This window comes from Hyla sarda, chromosome 3, assembly GCF_029499605.1.
Source record: "Hyla sarda isolate aHylSar1 chromosome 3, aHylSar1.hap1, whole genome shotgun sequence".
NCBI lineage: Eukaryota > Metazoa > Chordata > Amphibia > Anura > Hylidae > Hyla > Hyla sarda.
The window spans coordinates 306601965-306622640 of NC_079191.1; the positions used below are offsets into that span (position 1 = coordinate 306601965).

Consider the following 20676-nt stretch of genomic DNA (forward strand, 5'->3'; position numbering starts at 1 on the left):
CTACCTATTGTGGGGAAACTATGCTACCTAATGTGGGGAAACTATGCTACCTAATATGGGCAAACTATGCTACCTAATGTGGGGAAACAGCTACCTAATGAAGGGAATCTATGCTACCTAATGTGGGGAAACTATGCTACCTAATGTGAGGAAACTATGCTACCTAATGTGGGGAATCTATGCTACCTAATGTTGGGAATCTATGCTACCTAATGTGGGGGGCTTGAATGAGCTGCAGCATATGGGAGGCCTTAATAAATAATTAGAAACTTATACAGCAAGTGACATATGGGGGTCCACCTGAGTAAGTGACACATGGAGGGGGGGGGGTGCTGAACAATTGATTTTTTTTTGGGGGGGGGGGGCACAGGCACATTCTTTGCACAAGGGCCCTCTGCTGTCTGTGTCCGCCCCTGGGTAGAGAATAAGGGGTAAAGTGGAACATAGAACAAATGCAGTTATTTTTTTCTTAAGTTTTTTTTTAATGAAGTAAACGAGATAAAGGTAAGCAATGACTTTTCCTCAGTCTGAAGCGTGGTCCTCATCGGCAGGAAGCAGTGAGGAGGAGGAGGATGACGGAGGTTCTGATTCCATCTCTGCTTCTTTTTCGTCCCTCTCTATATATAGGGCCGTGGCCATGAAGAAGGCCCCTCCGATGACTGCCATTATGGTGCAGGTCATGAGGGCATACTCCAGGCTGCGGTATTTCAGAAGAGGGGATTTGGCATATCCTCGTTCGTAGGTGTCAGATATCAGGCCGATGAGGTACGGGCTGCCGGCGTCACCTAGGAGGTGATAGATTGTCATCTGCACGGCCAGGGCTGAAGATCTCCTCCACGGAGTTACTACTTTTAGTACAATGTCAGATATGAGGGTGAAATTTACTGACAGAAGCGTCTCTCCGATGAAGATGAAGATGTTGGTGGCAACGAGGCTGATGTTGCCAAAAGTCAATGCCAACAGAAGAAAAGGGGCGGAGAGCATCATCGCGCATCCACACACAAGCGGGTCCGCCCGTGGGTTGGATTTGCGATATCTTTTACTTATCTCCGTCCCTGCTACAACTCCCAGAATCCCGGAAACGACTGTAACCACACCAAATATTAGGATGTCGTGATAGTCACACGGTTCAGCACGGCAAGGGTCCTTCTCTTGTAGGAGTGTTCGTGCGTGGGTCAGGTATGACGGACCCCATACACCTATGGCTCCCACTATGAAGGATACAGCCGTCGATCCCATGGTGGTTAACATGAAGCTTCGATTTTTAAATAGTTTTTTCAGATCTGTCGCCCATTTGGCAAACTTCTGGGATTTGTTGTTCTTCTTCCCGTTTGTAGTCGTTCTTGGAAGCTCTTTTGTGACCAAAATCATCAAAGCCACAGCTATGAGGCCCAGGCCAGGGGTGACTCGAAACGCCCAGTGCCAATCACCCCTTGCTGCATCAGTCACTTTGGGCCCGATGATGTATCCTAGTCCGCAGCCTACAGGTATGACGGAGTAAAACACGTTCAGCATGCGGGTCCGCTGGTCACTTGTAAAAAGGTCTGCAATGATGGAGGGGGCGATGGTGCAGAAAGTCGCCTCTCCGGCTCCAACCAGTCCACTCGTCAGCAGGAAGAGCAGGAAGTACCCGTCAGGGATGAATGACAGGGTAAGTGTCATGCTCAGCCAAACGATGACTCCTGCGCAAACTGTATATTTCTTATTACAGTGGTCGCCCAAATATCCGGCAATTGGTGCGACCAGCACGTAGCTTCCAATGAACAATGTATTCAATAAGCCGGACAGACTAGCATTGGTGTCATATGCTTTCTGTATATAAGGCAGCACCCCCGCCACGCTGGAGCGATTTGCATAGATGAGCAAATTAACAAAGGCGAGGATCACTACGGTGATGATGGAACGTGCGGTGGACATCACGCTTAGAGATGGCAGGTTCTGCCTCTCAGGGATATCGCCCTTTTCTACATCCATATCACTATGGTCCTCCATTGCTTCTTCCTCCTCCTTCAGCAATGGGTCTTGTGGAGAGGCCATGGTCACAGGTCAGAGCCTGAAAACACTAGAGAGAGAGAGAGATAAGTGAACACATTAGACAACATGTCATCATTCCTTCATACAGAGCAGAAATGTCCAGCACAGAACCACAAGATAACACTAAGACCATCGCAGCCTCAGAAGAAGACGCTTCTCTATAAGTGTTTTATATGGAGACGTCTTCCCTGAGGTTACCAATGTCTGATAACCCTGAACCTGTCCGGTCCTAGTAATATCTGATAACCCTGAACCTGTCCGGTCCTAGTAATATCTGATAACCCTGCACCTGTCCGGTCCTAGTAATATCTGATAACCCTGCACCTGTCCGGTCCTAGTAATATCTGATAACCCTGAACCTGTCCGGTCCTAGTAATATCTGATAACCCTGAACCTGTCCGGTCCTAGTAATATCTGATAACCCTGCACCTGTCCGGTCCTAGTAATATCTGATAACCCTGAACCTGTCCGGTCCTAGTAATATCTGATAACCCTGAACATGTCCGGTCCTAGTAATATCTGATAACCCTGAACCTGTCCGGTCCTAGTAATATCTGATAACCCTGAACCTGTCCGGTCCTAGTAATATCTGATAACCCTGAACCTGTCCGGTCCTAGTAATATCTGATAACCCTGAACCTGTCCGGTCCTAGTAATATCTGATAACCCTGAACCTGTCCGGTCCTAGTAATATCTGATAATCCTGAACCTGTCCTAGTAATGGCGGATTATAAGGGCTTGGCTGTATGGTCACTGGGCCATGTGAACTTCATACTGTAGATACAATTGGGCTATCCTGCTATATACATTTACTAATAATGAACCTACCCCATCTCATTGGGATCTATCGTACCCTATATGACTTTCTGCCATTAGTTGATTTGAAAATTTTCCCTTTCGGAGTACCCGGAGTATTTCTATTGTTAGTACACATAGAATTCTATTATATACTTATTATATTTCTGCCCTAATCTTTCTGTCATTCTTTTACTACACCACCAAAACTTATATCTTTTAGAACTTCATGAATTAGGACTCTTTTTCTTGGGGGCTTTTTTGGGCATAATTGCAGTTTTGCAAGAAAAAGCTCTGGTCATGATACTATCTGTGCGTTTTATTATGTTTAATGCCTAAGCCAAGTATTGTCACAATGCTATGAGGAATATAACTTTTGTTATTTCTTTTGGAAATTAATTTCTTGTTTTTTTTTTGCTAAAAAAAAAAGCAACAGCAATAAAAAAAAACTGTCAAACAAAAAGCCCTGTGTATGTATGAATAGAAGAGGCTGAGACTTACCTTGTGGTTCTCTCTTCAGACAAGGAACGGTCAAAATCTTGAATTCTCTATCGCAAATAGAAACTCTCTAACAAACACTTTGCACCACAGGTTGTGAATGCAAAACACACTGAAGAGACTGCAGCCGGCGCGCACCTCCTTGTACAGCTTACGGTGACATCATCACAAGCATGTGTGACATCACAGGGTTCTAAACCATCTTCAGGTATGTGTATATCTGTATAGTAAATGTGAGTAGCCGTATTAGTCCAGTGATGCAGATTGTAATACCTTTTTTATTGGACTAACAGAATTTTGTAGAGACAAACTTTTGGGGTTCCTCCCTGATAATTTATAAAGTCCTTTGATCATTAGTCCTTGACTATTGGACTTGATAAAGGGAGGAATCCTGAAAGCTTGTCTCTACAAAATTCTGTTAGTCCAATAAAAAAGGTATTACAAGAGACTGCAACATATTTTTTGATTTGTATGTATATATATATATATATATATATATATATATATATAGTTCCAAGCGTGATTAGGTCCTCCAGCTAGGGTCCGTGTCCAGGATCCTGCATACGTAGTTCCAAGGAAAATGCTGTGGCACTCAAGGTATGGTGAAAAAATGAAAACTATTTATTCATCCTAAATGTGCAAAGAGCAACGTTTCAATGGTCTCACACCATCATTATCAAGCCACTTGCTCTTTGCACATTTGGGATGAATAAATAGTTTTCATTTTTTCACCATACCTTGAGTGCCACAGTATTTTCCCTGGAACTACGTATGCAGGATCCTGGACACGGACCCTAGCTGGAGGCACCTACTCACGCTTTAGGAGTGCTGCTTTCTTCTTTGACATATATATATATATTGTGGCAGTGTGGCAAGGAAGGGGTGTATTTCCCTTGCTAACTCTGCTGAATGCTCCACCTGTGGCCTGATTAATGAGGTATCAGGAAGGGAAAGTGTGTTTAAAAGGAAAAGAAACAGAATAGTTGGGGCTCTCCCTGGTAACAGCATGTCGCTGTAAGGGGAGACACACGGACCCTGTTGAGGAAACGCACAATAAACTGTGAGCGGTCCAAGAAGTGAAGAAGTGGTGTGAACTGTGAGTAACAGGTTGCAGGGGCACATGTGTTATGCTGGCTGAGGGTAGCTCACCAGACAGTAGTCAGGGCATGCTGATATGTGTAGTCAGTGACCAGACGGTCTAGGACTTTGGTTTGTTCCTGAGTTATGTTTTGTTTTACCTGCAACCTGTGTAAATAAAGCTGGCAAGGTGCCAGGCTTGCATGAATAACCGTTGTCTGTGGGTTTATTGAGTGGAAACGTGTCCCGTGGCAGTGTCCAGGACGATCCCAGAGCTAATCCCCAAGGAGGAATCCTTACAATTGGTGTCGGATGCGGGCAAACACGTTGCTAGGAGCAACCAGTGGTCGAGTTGCAGCGAAGTTGTTGCTAGGGGCAACAGATCGCATCAAGCGAGTGGGCGCTCTCTCAAGTAAGGAGACAGGTGGACGGGCCACCTGCAGAGTGCAGATTATGTTTTGAGCCTGTGTATAAAGGCGTTGCTAGGGGCAACGGAAAATTTTGTTGGCAAGCGGCTGACATTTCGGCAGAGGCCTGTGCTGTGTTTGCAAGGTTTGAAGTGTTGCAAGATGGATGTCGTGATAATTGCTTTGTTGCAGACTGCTGCAGCGCAGGAGGAAGCAAGCTTTGCAGAGTTTGAAAGGATTGGTACACATGAGGCATGGCCCAAGACACACTGGGGAAACTTGGTTTATGGATTCATTGGAGGAGATGCCCAAAAAGTTCATTGTGAACTGGATCCAAAGATCTTACGGGACTATGAGAAAGTCAAGACAGAGATCCTGACTAAAGTGGGAGTAAGCCAAGCTGCAAGACTACAGAGTGCACTGCAGCCTAACAGTGATGCTGGGTTTAAAGTTGCAGAGCTACTTAAAGAGCAAGTGGAGCGATGTTCTGCAGCAGTGAAGCTGGTGAGAGGAGTCCAGCACCAGCCCTTAACTGACTGGACGGCAAAAGATTCTGGTAAGACTGTTCCAGGGGTTATGGGGGCCATGTTTAGAGACTATGAGACTGTGCATAAAAATGCTGAGTCGAAGGGTGGTGTTTCCCTAGTTGCCTGTGTGAACAGTGTTCAAGGTGGTACCAACCTATGTCCAGTTGCAAAATCATGTGAGGGTGGGGAACCCCTCATGAAGACTGATGAGACTGTTCACACTGTGCAGATCGGATTGAAAAAATCTGCTGAACAGAAAATGTTAAATGCAGGACTGGGAGAAAATGTAACAAAACACGCTTTGCCTGAGTTAGGTCCTAGTGCTATGAACTGTCCTGTAAATTATGAACATGTGCAATCTGATAATGTTTTTGTTGAAAAACTTCTGTTGATGTGTTCAGATGTAAAGAGTACTGCTGCCACCTCTGACAGGACAAAAGAAAACCTGTGTGAGCTGGCAATAGAAGGTAAAAAGATGACTGTTTTGTTAGACCCTAGATGTGTAATAAGTCTGGTGAAGTCCAGCAGGAGAAAGCCAGACCCCGCTATAATGTCTTTGCAGGCTGGTATTTGGGGTTATAAAACGGTTAGGCTGGGTTCACGCCACGTTTTCACCCACCGGTTCCCGCATACGGTTGCGGAGACTGTGGGGGGAGGGGGGGGGGGCGTAGGAACCGCACGCACCCGTATGCGGGAACCGGAGGCAATTATTTCCTATGGACCCGTATCAGCCGACCGGAGTGCAACGCAGCCTCCGGTCGGCTCCGTTTTCGCCCGCATGCGGTTCGCCCGCATGCGGTGACTACGGTTTTAGGTCCGGGCGGGGAACCGCATGCGGGCCTAAACGGAGCCGACCGGAGGCTGCGTTGCACTCCGGTCGGCTGATACGGGTCCATAGGAAATCATTGCCTTCGGTTCCCGCATACGGGTGCGTGCGGTTCCTACGCCCCCCCTCCCCCCACCCTCTCCACAACCGTATGCGGGAACCGGAGGGTGAAAACGTGGTGTGAATGCACCCTTAGTCTGTATTTCTACTCCCTATGGTACTATAGGTCACAAGGTTGCAATAGAGCCCTCCTTGGAGTATGATGTAGTACTGGGGACGGATTTTCCATTTTTTCGGCAATTATGGGAAGACTGTCAGGTGACTAGAGCAGGCACACCTGATAGTCCCACCACACTTGACTTGCACCACACACGAGTGGAGAGTTACTCAGCAGAGGCTGAGGATGGGGAGTGTCAGCAGTCACTAGATGTAGGTCAGATAGGGGTCTGACAGACTGCTGGGGGAGCTGAAGACCAGACCGTGAGTAAAGTCCATGAGGATCCAGCGACTCAAGTGACAAGTGTGCCTCTGACTGAAACAGAATCTTCAATGAAACCAGAAACTGATCAGGTACAGGAACATGGGTTCCATCCGCCAGCTGAAGGTGAGCCCAAGGTGGGGCTAGAGTTGAGCTGTCACCTGGAAGAAGTAAATGTGACTGGAAAAGAAGCTACAGAGATGTCTGTGGACAATGCAGAAGTACTGAAGAGAGTACATGTGGAGCTGGGTGCTGCGCTTACTGTTACAGACAGAGTCCTGAGTGAAGGAGATGTGACGTCTGGACCAGAGATGGATCATGACCAGGAAGGTTGAACCACTGAACCAGATGTTGTTGCAGACCCAGGAGTCCTAGACCTTTCTGCTGGGCAGCAGAGAGACAGTGTTGAAGTGAAAGAGAAGTCTGCCAGTGAGCAGAGAGACAGTCCAGAGAGACTGTCCAGGAACTACCCTGAAGCCCAAGTGGCCAAGACCCTTGAAAAGGGGGAGACTACTCCTAAAGGTGGAGAAGAGTCTGAACAAGTTGGCTTGAAGGAAGAGACAGGCCAAGGACAGGTGACTGTCAGAGGACAAGAGAATGTCTCAAGGTCCAGCAGAGAGAGTAAGGAGACCACTGTAAGTAAGAGATCTCGGGGAAAAAAACGCACTGGTCTTGGTAAAAAAAAGGGAGCAGATCCAGTACCTTGAAGAAACTTTACAGATGGTTTCTGCTAAGTTGTCTCAAAAGGAAGAAGTGGTTCATCACCTGACAGAGGAGAAAGAAAAAATGCTTGCAGACTTGAATAAAGAGCAGGAAGCGACGCTTCAGCTGCAGAAAGATATGGAGCGCCACAAATGTGAGTTTGCGGCTATGCAGCATGAACTGTCCCGCTCCCAGGGTCTTATGACCAGCAAGGAGAGAGAATTGGAGATTGTGGCTAAGCAGATCTCATTCAAGGATGAAGAAGTGAATGTCCTGTGTGGGGCATATCTGGCTCTACAAAGTGATCACAAGGCTAGGTTGCTAGTCATGGAAGAGCTGGAGAAAGAGAAAGTGGTAATGGCTCACAAGGTGCAGAGCCTGGAGGCGCAGAACGAAATGCACCTTAAGTTTCGCGCAGCTGCCTTGGATTCACTGGGTACTCAGCTCTCTGAACAAGAGGCTCAGCTAAAAGTCTATGAGCAGAAAGTGTCCAAGATGGCGCAACTGAATAAAGACAATGAGCAGATGAGAGAACAACTGCTGTCTCTGGAGGATACTGTCAAAAACTTGACAGAATTGCTGGAAAGTGAGAAGAAGAACTCTGCTAAGCTCAAGAGTGAGCAGCAGAAATGTTTAAAGCTGGAAGGGGACATGAAGGTCCTAAAAGAAAGCCGTGACCAAGATATAGTAGAACTGGCTAACGAGAGGTTAAAAGTGTCTCAGATGGAAACTGAGGCCAAAGCCACAGCCGTCCGTGTAAAAGAAGAAAAACTGCTTGTGGGGAAAAAGCTACTGGAGACAGGGATGCTTTCTCTAAAAAAGGCGGAGTCTGAACAATGGACGCAAGAAACAGTAGAGTCTGAAGACCATGAGAAGAAGCCATATGAAAGGTCCTCTGAAGCTGAGACTGAGGTGAAACCATATGGGAAGTCCTCTGAAGCTGCAGAGATATTGACATTGCATGGTGAAAATTCTGAGGCAGAGAAGTTCTCTGAGGTAGAAGTTAAACCAGAGATAACTGCAGAAGCTGCAAGTAAAGTCAGTGACACATCTGAAGGTGCAGGTGAAAAACTGGCTAAAGGAGCCAAGAGTTCTCAGCCTAAAAATGAGCCTGTGAAGGTCAGTGTCCCTAAAGAAAGGGCCAATAAGAAAGCAGAGTCCTTAAAAAGAGGTCACTGTGATAGAAGACTGGGTCGTAGTAGAAACCCTTAGTAGTGCTGGATTAGTTCCAGAAAACACTGGAAGAAAGTCCGCAGAAGTAGAATTTGGAGAAGAGTCCGTCTCAAGGAGAAGATGGACAGGTGCATTAAAGGGAAGCCTCCTGAAATTGTGGAGGATGTCTTAAAAGTCCTGCAAATGGGTGATACAGGCTCGGTTGGCCACCAGCAAAGTTCGGGCGATGGTCATACCAGTGACAGAAGAAGACAATGGCCTGGAGCATCTGCCTTGTCCAGACCTAGTGTCCAGAGCACTGCACAGACCAAGATGAAGAACCTGGTGTTGGAAAGGTGTGACATGAATGGAGATTTTTACAAGGAATTTGTCAAAGATGACCAAAAGTCTTGTGCTCGGTGGCTGAGCCAAGTGCCTCTTGAATACAAGTGCTCCTTCCCGGTGGTCTGAGCAGAGGGGGGGGGGGATATGTGGCAGTGTGGCAAGGAAGGGGTGTATTTCCCTTGCTAACTCTGCTGAATGCTCCACCTGTGGCCTGATTAATGAGGTATCAGGAAGGGAGAGTGTGTTTAAAAGGAAAAGAAAGAGAATAGTTGGGGCTCTCCCTGGTAACAGCATGTTGCTGTAAGGAGACACACGGACCCTGTTGAGGAAACGCACAATAAACTGTGAGCGGTCCAAGAAGTGAAGAAGTGGTGTGAACTGTGAGTAACAGGTTGCAGGGGCACATGTGTTATGCTGGCTGAGGGAAGCTCACCAGATAGTAGTCAGGGCATGCTGATATGTGTAGTCAGTGACCAGACGGTCTAGGACTTTGGTTTGTTCCAGAGTTATGTTTTGTTTTACCTGCAACCTGTGTAAATAAAGCTGGCAAGGTGCCAGGCTTGCATGAATAACCGTTGTCTGTGGGTTTATTGAGTGGAAACGTGTCCTGTGGCAGTGTCCAGGACGATCCCAGAGCTAATCCCCCAAGGAGGAATCCTTACAATATATATATTAATATACACCTAGAAATACATCAAGTACATAAAAACATCTTTTAGAAAAATATTTCTCCAGGCCTGCCGAGTATATCCCCGTACTTCACAGTGTCTTCTTAGTTTATATATTTTAATCTTTTGACCTTTTAACCCCACTAGGACCAAGGGCATCCTGGGACTTAAAGGGGTATTCCAGGCCAAAACTTTGTTTTATATATCAACTGGCTCCAGAAAGTTAAACTGATTTGTAAATTACTTCTATTAAAAAATCTGAATCCTTTCAGTACTTATGACCTTCTGAAGTTAAGGTTGTTTTTTTCTGTCTAAGTCCTCTCTGATGACACCTGTCTCGGGCAACGCCCAGTTTAGAAGCAAATCCCCATAGCAAACCTCTTCTAAACTGGGCGTTTCCCGAGACAGGTGTCATCAGAGAGCACTTAGACAGAAAATAACAACCTTAACTTCAGAAGCTCATAAGTACTGAAAGGGTTAAGATTTTTTAATAGAAGTAATTTACAAATCTGTTTAACTTTCTGGAGCCAGTTGATATATATAAAAAAGTTTTTGCCTGGAATACCCCTTTAACCCGATAACGACCACGGACGAGTATAGACGTCCAGGTTGGCGGCCGTTCCCGCACCTGGACGTCTACACTGGGGAGCACCCACGAGATCGCGGCAGGGACTCGGCTGTATCACACAGCCGGGACCCTGCTGCACTGCCAGGACCGAAGTAAACTTCGGTCCCGGCAGTTTTAACCCTTATAGCCGCGGTCGGAAGTGACCGCGGGCTGTAAGTGTTATGACAGAGGGAGGGAACTCCCTCTGTCTCCTCTGCAGCACCCCGCATCGCGATCGCGGGTGCTGTGTGTGGCCGCAACTGGCCGGGACATGCCGCACTGCCGGGAGTGAAGTTCACTTCACTCCTGACAGTTTAACCCTTACAGCCGCGGTCAGAAGTGACCGCGCGCTGTAAGGAGTTCTGACAGAGGGAGGGGGTTCCCTCTGTCTCTCCTGCAGCACCCCGCAGCGCGATTGCGGGGTGCTGTTTGTGGCCGCACTGCCGGGAGTGAAGTTCTCTTCATTCCCGACAGTTTAACCCTTACAGCCGCGGTCAGAAGTGACCGCGCTGTAAGGAGTTCTGACAGAGGGAGCTCCCTCTGTCTCTCCTGCAGCACCCCGGAGCATTGCGGGGTGCTGCTGCATACCTGGGCAGCCGGGGGTCCTACAAAGACCCCCAGGTCTGCCCTGGGTATTGCCTGTAGGACGTGCCAGAGGCATGTCCTAATATGCTGCCTGCTAGTGAAAACTGGCAGGCAGCATATAACTGCAATGCTTTGGAATACTAAGTATTTCAAAGCATTAAAAAGTGTAAAAATAAATAAATAAATAAATAAAAAGTGTAAAAAAAAAAAATAAAAAAAAAAAAAAAAAAAAATGTAATGTAATATGCTGCGGATGTCCACCATGTGATCCTCCACATTATGCAGCAGTCACGGTAATGAGCTCCCTGCTGCGGCTGGGTAGCTTTGTGTGTCCACTCATAGCGGCGGATTTCCCGCCAGCAGTCATGAGCGGACGCACTGAGCTACCCAGCCGCAGCAGTGATGGATATATTCGCCATGAGCGGGTGCTTATTCCCACAACATGGCGGATATATCCATCAGGAGCCTTAACTGTCACAGACAGACGCGTTATACTGCCAGCCGACCAAGGACCAATCAGAGAGGTCCCTGGTCCAGCCAATAACTTGTAGGGGTGCGGTATATAAATGGGGTAACTTGTGGGGGTGGGGGTACTGTTCTGCCCTGTAAGCCAAATGGCGCTCCTCTCCTACCACGCGGCCAAGAAACCATATATGGCCAAAGCGGGGGTATTTCCGAACATGGGACAAGCAGCTAAATAAAATATAGGGTGCATTTCTTTCAATATCAGAAGTGATGTACAAAAAATATGCCCCACAAATGATGCATTTGTGAAAAATTGCAAATTTCGAATTTTTAACACTGAATTGTAAGAATTCCTGCCAAAAACTATGGTGTTAAAATACTCACTGTACCCCCTAGCGAATACCTTAAGGGGTCTAGTTTTTAAAATGGGGTCATTTGGGGGGGGTGTTCCAATGTTCTACTACCTTTTTAATTTCTGCAAATCTTGCATAGCACACAAAAAAAGATGTACTTTTCAAATTTTCAAAATTTTCAAAATTTCAAGTTAAATTGTTAGGCTTCTAACTAATTTAAAATGTTAATGAAAAACAAAAAAATGACATCAAAATAAAGTAGACATCTGAAAGTATAAGTTTCATAAACTATTTGGTCAGTATGTATAAATATATGCAACCTATTAGTGTTAAAATAGCAAAAAATCTAAATTTTTTGTAAAAATTTCATGATTTTTTACATTGTAAAAAAAAACTACAAATGATATCGGCTTACTTTTACTATGTACATGAAGGACATCTTGTGACAAAAAAAAACAATGTCAGAATTATCGTGATTGGCAAAACGTTACCAGAGTTATTCTCTAATAAAGACAGACATCCCCGATTTGAAAAAACAGGCCTGGTCTTTCAGGGGCGTACAGGTTTATTTGTATTGGTCCTTAAGGGGTTAAGATTGAACCGATTATTATTGATATATGTTATGAATGCATCAACGGTCAGATGGTCGGACGACCAAATGATGACCACATCGTCTACATACCTCACATACTATGCGAGGCATGTGGAAAATGGATTGGTGTCAGAAAAAATAAACTGCTCCTCCCACCAAAAAACAAAAAGCTTAGCCCGAGCTGGTGATGACTTTGCTCCCATTGAAGCACCCGTGCGCTGCAAATAAAAATTGTTACCAAACATAAAATAATTGTGTTTTAACACAAAATCTACCACCTCAATAATGTAATGTCTAAAATCCACAAAATATTTAGAAAATCTCATCAGTATATCCGAGATGATGCCAGGTTTTGCGGAATACTGGAATTGAGCGATTCAATGTCGCAAGTAAGCCACGACAGAGAATCGCTCCATGTGAATTTAGTTCTTCTGACCAGGAGTTTACTGAAAATTCAGATTGTTCAGATACCACGGACACTAGCGGGGACCGCAATATGTGAACACTCACAAGAATCGCAATGAGAGAAGACAGTCAAAAAATGAGGAAGGCGCGGTGGCAGAAAACATAGGAAGAAGAGCTTCGGAGCGTAACAAGGACAAACGGAAAAAGTAATAAAAGAGGATTTTCAAGTCATCAACATTTCTGCACAAATCATTACAGATGAAGAAACCTCGGTCCTGTGGAAAGGACTGGGTTTCTCTCCTACACATCATTTTGATGTTTATCGGACAATTTTGGATATAAATAAATTTGTGAGAACTTTAACAGTTAAACATTTTTTTGTGGAAAATGCTGATGAACCATCGAACCCACCTCAACTTTCTATAAACCCTGATTTACCACTAATGCAAACGTTAGCAGAACAAATTGCTTTTAGAGATCTGTCTCCTTGAAAATAGTGGGATATCAATTTGTGATGAAGTGAATACTGCACATACCTTCTCCACTAAAAACCAAAATTTTTACCCCATACAGACCAGACCAGCAATTTTTGATTGGTTCCAGGACCTTATCATGAAAGATTTGGTTAATCTACAATCAAAAGTAATGTCCAAGGCGTGGCCTAGACGCTGAGCCGAACGGACGCATGCTGAACTAGCTCCGCTCTGAACCGTGTTATTTAGCATCTTGTCTTCATCCTGGACCTCAGAATTTTGCCTCAGAGACTTCGGACCCGAAGTGGATCGGTGGGGTCCATCATGCCAGCTAATAAGAGCGGTGTGGCGGCAGCCGCGAAGTTGCAGAGTTTCGCGCGCGGCCCTGACCAAGATGGCGCCGGGCCCTCTTCCTCCGCTCCTGCTGAGCCGGTCGCTGACTCCCGCCCGGAGACTCCCTCTACACTGGTCGCTGTCTCAGGGGAGGTGACCCTACGTGAGGTGTCTGCGCAACTCCTGGCCGCCATTACCATGTGCAAAACTTCCCTGACTAGAATACTGGAAGAAGTGAAGATTGATATTGGCCTAATCAGGCAGGACCTGCACAACCTCCGGGACAGGGTGAGACAGGCTGAAGATCGCATCTCTTCGGTCGAGGACTCGGTGGCCCCCTTACCTGCTGCGATATCAGACCTGGAGCGCACCACGTCGCAATGGAAGGAGAAGGCAGACGACCTGGAGAACCGGTTGCGGAGGAACAACCTCCGGATTGTTGGCCTACCGGAACACTCTGAAGGTCAGGACCCCGGCTTCTTCGTTGAAAAGTGGCTGCGGGAGCTATTGCCTGACGCTTCGTTCACTACCACCTTCGCGGTGGAGAGAGCACACCGGGTCCCGACTCGCCCCCTCCCGGCCGGGGCCCCACCGAGGCCGCTCCTGGCTAGGATGCTGAATTGTAATGACAGAGACATCGCCTTACGACTGCTCCGTCGTCTGCCAGAGCTTACCTTCAATGGATGTCCGGTGTCGATATTCCCTGACTTCTCCCAGGACCTGCAGAAGAAGCGTGCCACCTTCCAAGCAGTGAAGCGGAAGCTGAGAGACATGGCGATCCCTTATTCTATGGTGTACCCGGCCCGACTGAGGGTCGTGGACGGTGAGAGGGCCATCTTCTTCATTACCCCACAGGAGGCTGACGAGTGGGCCTCAAGGAGGCGCAATGTGAGGCACTGAGGTCTTGTGCACCATCTGGGCCCGGCTGGGCCTTGTCACTCTTTGCTCTGCCTGGTACTCCTGGACTGCCAGTGAACTGTGAGTACTGCTGTCTACAGTGACTTTGCTTCTGAGACCCCTGGTGTGCCCCCTGTACCCATCTCCCGGTCCCCTCATGGTCTACTCCCCCATGTGCATACACATTCTGGGCTGCACCCAACTGCCACCTTCACCCATGGACTTTCGTCCTCCATGCCTGCATACCCCACCTGAATACCCCACCCGGTCTGGCTGTTCTACCCCCCCCCCCCCATGGACTGCCCCTCAGTGACTGTATGCTCCATCTCATGCCGGACCCATGCAGACTCTTTCCTCAATCTGCTCTGTGCCCAGCGGATCCTTCATTTTCCCTGTGCCGCTTATCCCTTTCCCCTACGCTGGACTTCCCCACAGGGGACCTGGTACTCCACTGGCGAATGTCGCCATATACCTGTGATTGAAGCAGTTCTGATGGCCCGTTAATGCTTTGCTAATGGGACTTGATGTCTGGTTGATACCTCTGGACTGCATGTTGTTTTATATAGTTACATAGTTAGTACGGTCGAAAAAAGACATATGTCCATCAAGTTCAACCAGGGAATTAAGGGGTATGGGTGTGGCGCAATATTGGGGAAGGGATGGGATTTTATATTTCTTCATAAGCATTAATGTTATTTTGTTCCAGGAATGTATCTAATCCTGTTTTAAAGCTGTTAATTGTTCCTGCTGTGACCAGTTCCTGAGGTAGACTGTTACATAAGTTCACAATTCTCATGGTAAAGAAGGCGTGTCGCCCCTTGAGACTAAACTTTTTCTTCTCCAGACGGAGGGAGTGCCCCCTCGTCCTTTGGGGGGGTTTAACCTGGAACAGTTTTTCTCCATATTTTTTGTATGGGCCATTAATATACTTATATACGTTTATCATATACCCCCTTAAACGTCTCTTCTCAAGACTAAACAATTGTAACTCCTTTAATCGCTTCTCATAGCTAAGATGTTCCATGCCCCATATTAGTTTAGTCGCGCGTCTCTGCACCCTTTCCAGCTCCACAGTGTCCCTTTTATGTACAGGTGACCAAAACTGAACAGCATATTCCAGGTGAGGCCGTACCAACGCCTTATAAAGGGGGAGTATTATGTCCCTGTCCCTTGAGTCCATGCCTCTTTTGATACATGACAATATCCTGCCGGCTTGGAAGCAGCAGCCTGACATTGCATGCTATTCTGTAGTCTGTGATCTACAAGTACACCCAGATCCTTCTCTACCAGTGACTCTGCCAGTTTAATCCCCCCTAAGACATACGACGCATGCAGGTTATTAGTACCCAGATGCATAACTTTACATTTATCCACATTGAACCTCATTTGCCAAGTGGATGCCCAGACACTTAGTCTATCCAAGTCATCTTGTAACTTATGCACATCCTCTATAGACTGTACCATGCTACAAAGCTTGGTGTCATCTGCAAAGATAGAAACAGAGCTGTTAATGCCATCCTCTATATCATTGATAAATAAATTAAACAACAGCGGGCCCAGTACTGAACCTTGGGGTACACCACTAATAACCGGGGACCAATCAGAGTACGAATCATTGACCACCACTCTCTGGGTACGATCCATGAGCCAGTGTTCAATCCAGTTACAAACTTAAATTTTCAAACCCAAAGACCTTAACTTACCTGTCAGACGTCTATGAGGGACAGAATCAAATGCTTTAGCAAAATCTAGAAACACTATATCCACAGCCATTCCTCTGTCAAGGCTTCTACTCACCTCTTCATAAAAGCAAATTAGATTGGTTTGACAACTTCTATCCTTAGTAAACCCATGCTGGCTTTCACTTATAATACAATTATCCCCTATGTATTCCTGTATGTAATCCCTTATAAGTCCTTCAAACAATTTACCCACAATGCACGTTAAACTTACCGGTCTATAGTTTCCTGGGGAAGACCTAGAGCCCTTCTTGAAGATTGGCACCACATTCGCCTTGCGCCAGTTCCTTGGCACAATACCAGACACCAGAGAATCTCTAAATATCATGAACAGGGGTACAGATATTACTGAACTTACCTCTCTAAGAACTCTTGGGTGCAATCCATCTGGCCCTGGAGATTTGCTTACATTTATATTACTTGTACCATCTCTACATTAAGCCAGTTCAGTACATTACATGATGTGTTACCAGCACTGACCTGGCCAATGTCAGCTCCTTATTCCATAGTGTATACAGAACTAAAGAACCCATTCAGTAGCTCTGCTTTCTCTTTATCGCCTGTGACAACCTCCCCATTATCATTATTAAGGGGTCCTACATGCTCTGTCCTTGGTTTTTTTGCATTTATATATCTAAAAAAATATTTAGGATTAGTTTTGCTTTCTTTGGCCACCTGTCTCTCGCTTAGAATTTTTGCTGTTTTTATTTAAATTTTTACAGATTTTATTAAGCTCTTTGTACTGTTTAAATGTTATCGCTGACCCATCAGATTTGAATTTTTTGAAGGCTATTTTTTTTGTTGTTTATTGCTCTTTTAACATCATTTGTCAGCCATGTAGGATTTAGTTTTAATCGTTTATATTTGTTCCCCTTTGGTATATATTTAGCTGTATAGTTATTTAGAGTTGATTTAAAGATGTCCCATTTACCTTCTGTATCAGTATTTGAGAACACCTCCCCCCAGTCTATGTCCTGTAGTGCAGCCCTCACCCCAGGGAAGTTTGCCTTTTTAAAGTTATATGTTTTTGCCTTCCCCGCCTGTCTTTGTTTTCTACATTTTAAGTCAAAAGTAACTATATTGTGGTCGCTATTACCAAGGTTTTCCCGCACAGTTACATTACCAACCAGCTCTGCGTTGTTGGAAATGATCAGATCCAACAAGGCATCACTTCTTGTTGGGTCCTCCACAAACTGGCCCATAAAATTATCCTGCAATAAATTTAGGAATTGTCGCCCCTTTGTAGTTTTAGCCAACCCCGGACCCCAATCTATATCTGGATAGTTAAAATCTCCCATTATTACCACTGTACCTGCCCGGGCGGCCCTCTCTATTTGTTTATGAAGCCGAACTTCTATCTCTTCAGTGATATTAGTGGGTCTGTAGATTACACCAAATATTATTTTTTCAGTATTTCCCTCCTTTTGTAATTCTACCCACAGTGATTCCACCTCCTCAGAATCATCACACACTATGGCATCGTTCACACTGACTTTCATACCACTTCTTACATACAGACAGACTCCACCACCTTTTCTGTTCATTCTATCCTTGCGAAACAATGTAAACCCCTGCAGATTGACAGCCCAGTCATGCGAGGAGTCCAGCCATGTCTCAGTGACCCCAACTATATCAATATGTTCCTCCAGTATCAAGGCCTCAAGCTTTTATTTGCTAGGCTTCTGGCATTTGTGAACACACACTTAACATTTCCATCCTTTATGTTATTGGGGTTAATGGGATTCAAGGGTGTAAGTTTTATTTTCCTATGAAGCCTATTCCTATTAACTATTCTAACCCCTCCCTCCGCTCCACCCCCAGGTACATTTATAATTCCCACCTCTCTATCTACACTATCTTCCCCCTCTTTGCTGTAGGTTCCCTCCCCCCAAGTCCCTAGTTTAAACACTCCTCCACCCTTCTAGCCATCTTCTCCCCAAGCAAAGCTGCACCCTCCCCATTGAGGTGCAGCCCGTCCCTACGGTAGAGCCGGTAACCGACAGCGAAGTCAGCCCAGTTCTCCATGAACCCAAACCCTTCCTTCCTACACCAGCTTCTGAGCCACTTGTTTACCTCCCTGATCTCCCGCTGCCTCTCTGGTGTGGTACTGGTAGTATTTCAGAAAATACTACCTTGGAGGTCCTTGCCTTACGCTTGCGGCCTAAGTCCCTGAAATCATTTTTAAGGACACTCCACCTACCTCTTACTTTGTCATTGGTGCCAATATGTACCATGACTGCTGTGTCCTCTCCAGCCCCGCCCAGCAACCTGTCAACCCGATCCGCGATGTGCCGAACTCGTGTGCCAGGCAGACAACACACTGTTCGGCGATACCGGTCTTTGTGACAGATTGCCCTGTCTGTCCCCCTAATAATTGAGTCCCCCACCACTAGTACCTGTCTGGCCTGCCCTGTACTCCTCCCTCCCTCCTTACTGGAGCAGACACCCCCCTGGCGGTCAGAGGCGGTATCCTGCTGCAGTTCTGCTAGCTCTGTAATGGCATCCCCCTCATCTGCCAAGCGGGCAAACTTGTTGGGGTGTGCCAGTTCAGGACTAGCCTCCCTGACACTTTTTCCCCTACCCCTCTTTCTAACTGTAACCCAGCTAACTGCCTGACTGTCCTGCAACTCCGTCCCACTGTCCTCCCCCACCTCTATTCCCGAGAGTGCCTGCTCAGTGAGCAGGAGACTCCTCTCCATGTTGTTAATGCTTCTCATTGTTGCCAGTCGCCCCTCTAGATGCAGGATCTGGGCTTCCAAACGGACAACTAGCACACATCTCGCACAACAATATGCACCCTCAAACTGTTGTTCAAGGATTGCAAACATTGAACAGGATGTACATTGGACTGCATTTTCCAACATGGCGGCCATCTAGTTATGGGGATTTCACAAATGTATAGGCAAAAACAGACAGTCAAAATTACACTTAAAATTTTTTGTAGACCTTGTGGGTTCAGAAATTAACACTCACAGCGATCTCAACCTCCTGCTTTCAAACTCCTGTTTTTGAAACTCCTCTTTCAAGCCCCCTCTAACACAGCAACACTCAGAAGAGCAAGCTCTCAATAAGAGTCCCAAGCTAAGATTTATACACCTGTGCCCAATCTACTCCTCCTCCCCCTAGAGGTGGAACAGAGAAAAAATAAAAAGGGTGTTTAAACTCTAACAGTTATCCCACTATGTGCAAAAGAGAAAGAAATACCCAAAATATGAATGTGGACTATAGGCAGTGGCACCCACTCCACAGATTCACTCCGCACAACAGATAATCACAGTTTTTGTAACTCCTCTTTCACGCCCCCTCTTACACAGCAACACTCAGAAGAGCTCGTACTCACTATACTGTGGGGTGTATTGCCCGGGTCATAACCCACCCGTACTTACTTTTGTTTATGTACCCTAGTTATTTGATGGCACTGCTGTTTGTCCCTGGTGGCCGATTGTGGGGTCTCTTTCCCCTGCGACCCCGATTAACATGGTTCCCCCCGTATTGCACACCTCTTCTGGGCCTTAGGCTAATGGCCTTATGCATGTTGCATTTGTTTATGACCCTCTTGTTTTGTCTTTGTCTAGTGTTCTGTGTCTGTCTCGTTCTGTGTACGTCCCGGTCGGGTTGCCTGCCCTTCTTCCCTCTTTCCTTCCCTCCTTCTCTGTGGTTTCCCTGCTCCTCTGCCTTCCTCTGTCATCCCCCTACCTGCCCCCTCTTCTACTTACACATTGGGTACTCGCTTTACCCCTGTTTCTCTTCTCTCACCATTCCTTTCATTTCAGCTTTACTCTCTCCACATGGCGAATGTTAGGTACCTTTCGTGGAATGTGAGGGGTCTCGGCTGTCCTCGTAAGCGATCTCTGGTGTATGCAACTATACGTAAGTACCAACCAACTGTGGTTTACTTGCAGGAGACGCACTTGATTGCTCCTAATACCCGGTGGTTATCTAGGCCCTGGGTGCAATGGATGCTACACTCTTGCCACACCTCACATTCCAGGGGAGTCTCTTTTATGATACATAATACCCTGAGATGGGAGGCGAGGCATACTCGGGTCGACTCTGAGGGCAGGTATGTGTTTATTTTCTCACTTATTGATAATTCCCCCTACGTCCTCTTGGGTATTTATGTCCCTCCTCCTGGTGCCCTGGAGGTTCTACACCATGCTGCAGTTTTCGCTGCCTCTTTTCCAGTGGCTAGAGTTCTCTGCATGGGTGACTTCAATAATGTGTTGGACCTGGCTTTGGATAGGAGAGGGGTTGGCATTGTCCCCTCCTCTTCCCCGACTCCGCTGAGTGCCCTGGTTCAGGAACTAGGTTGGAGGGACATCTTTCGACACTTACATCCACATGCCCGAGTTTATTCCTGTCAGGCTGCTAGTGGCAACTCCCTTTCACGCATTGATATGGTGTTGGGTAGCCCGCTTGTCCTCCCTATGGTCCAGGCGTATGTCACTAGGGGGGTCTCCGATCCCTCCCCTCTCCTGCTGACCCTGCTGGCCCCTGGCCCCTCTAATATCCAATGCTGGAAATTAAATCCTTATTGGTTATTCTTATTTGGCCCTCATGATGGTATACCTGTACAACTTTCCATGTTCTTTGTAGATCATAATGGGGTAGACGACCGAATCTTAGTGTGGGAAACCACTAAAGCATTCCTACGTGGGTGTTTACAGTCGGCCATATCTTATATTAAGCGGGAGACGATGAGGGAGGAGTCTGAGCTG

At 46.4% G+C, this 20676-nt stretch overlaps 1 protein-coding gene across 1 annotated transcript; it reads right to left on the reverse strand.

Annotated features, from left to right (window-relative positions):
• Positions 1-471: 471 nt before the first annotated feature.
• Positions 472-3612, reverse strand: LOC130360774 (protein spinster homolog 1-like). The gene is made up of 2 exons (XM_056563344.1): positions 3331-3612; positions 472-2062 (listed from the first exon to the last, which is right to left on the reverse strand). The coding sequence occupies exon 2, from the start codon at positions 2035-2037 to the stop codon at positions 523-525; it is 1515 nt and encodes a 504-aa protein (XP_056419319.1). The 5' UTR covers positions 2038-2062; positions 3331-3612; the 3' UTR covers positions 472-522.
• Positions 3613-20676: the final 17064 nt, after the last annotated feature.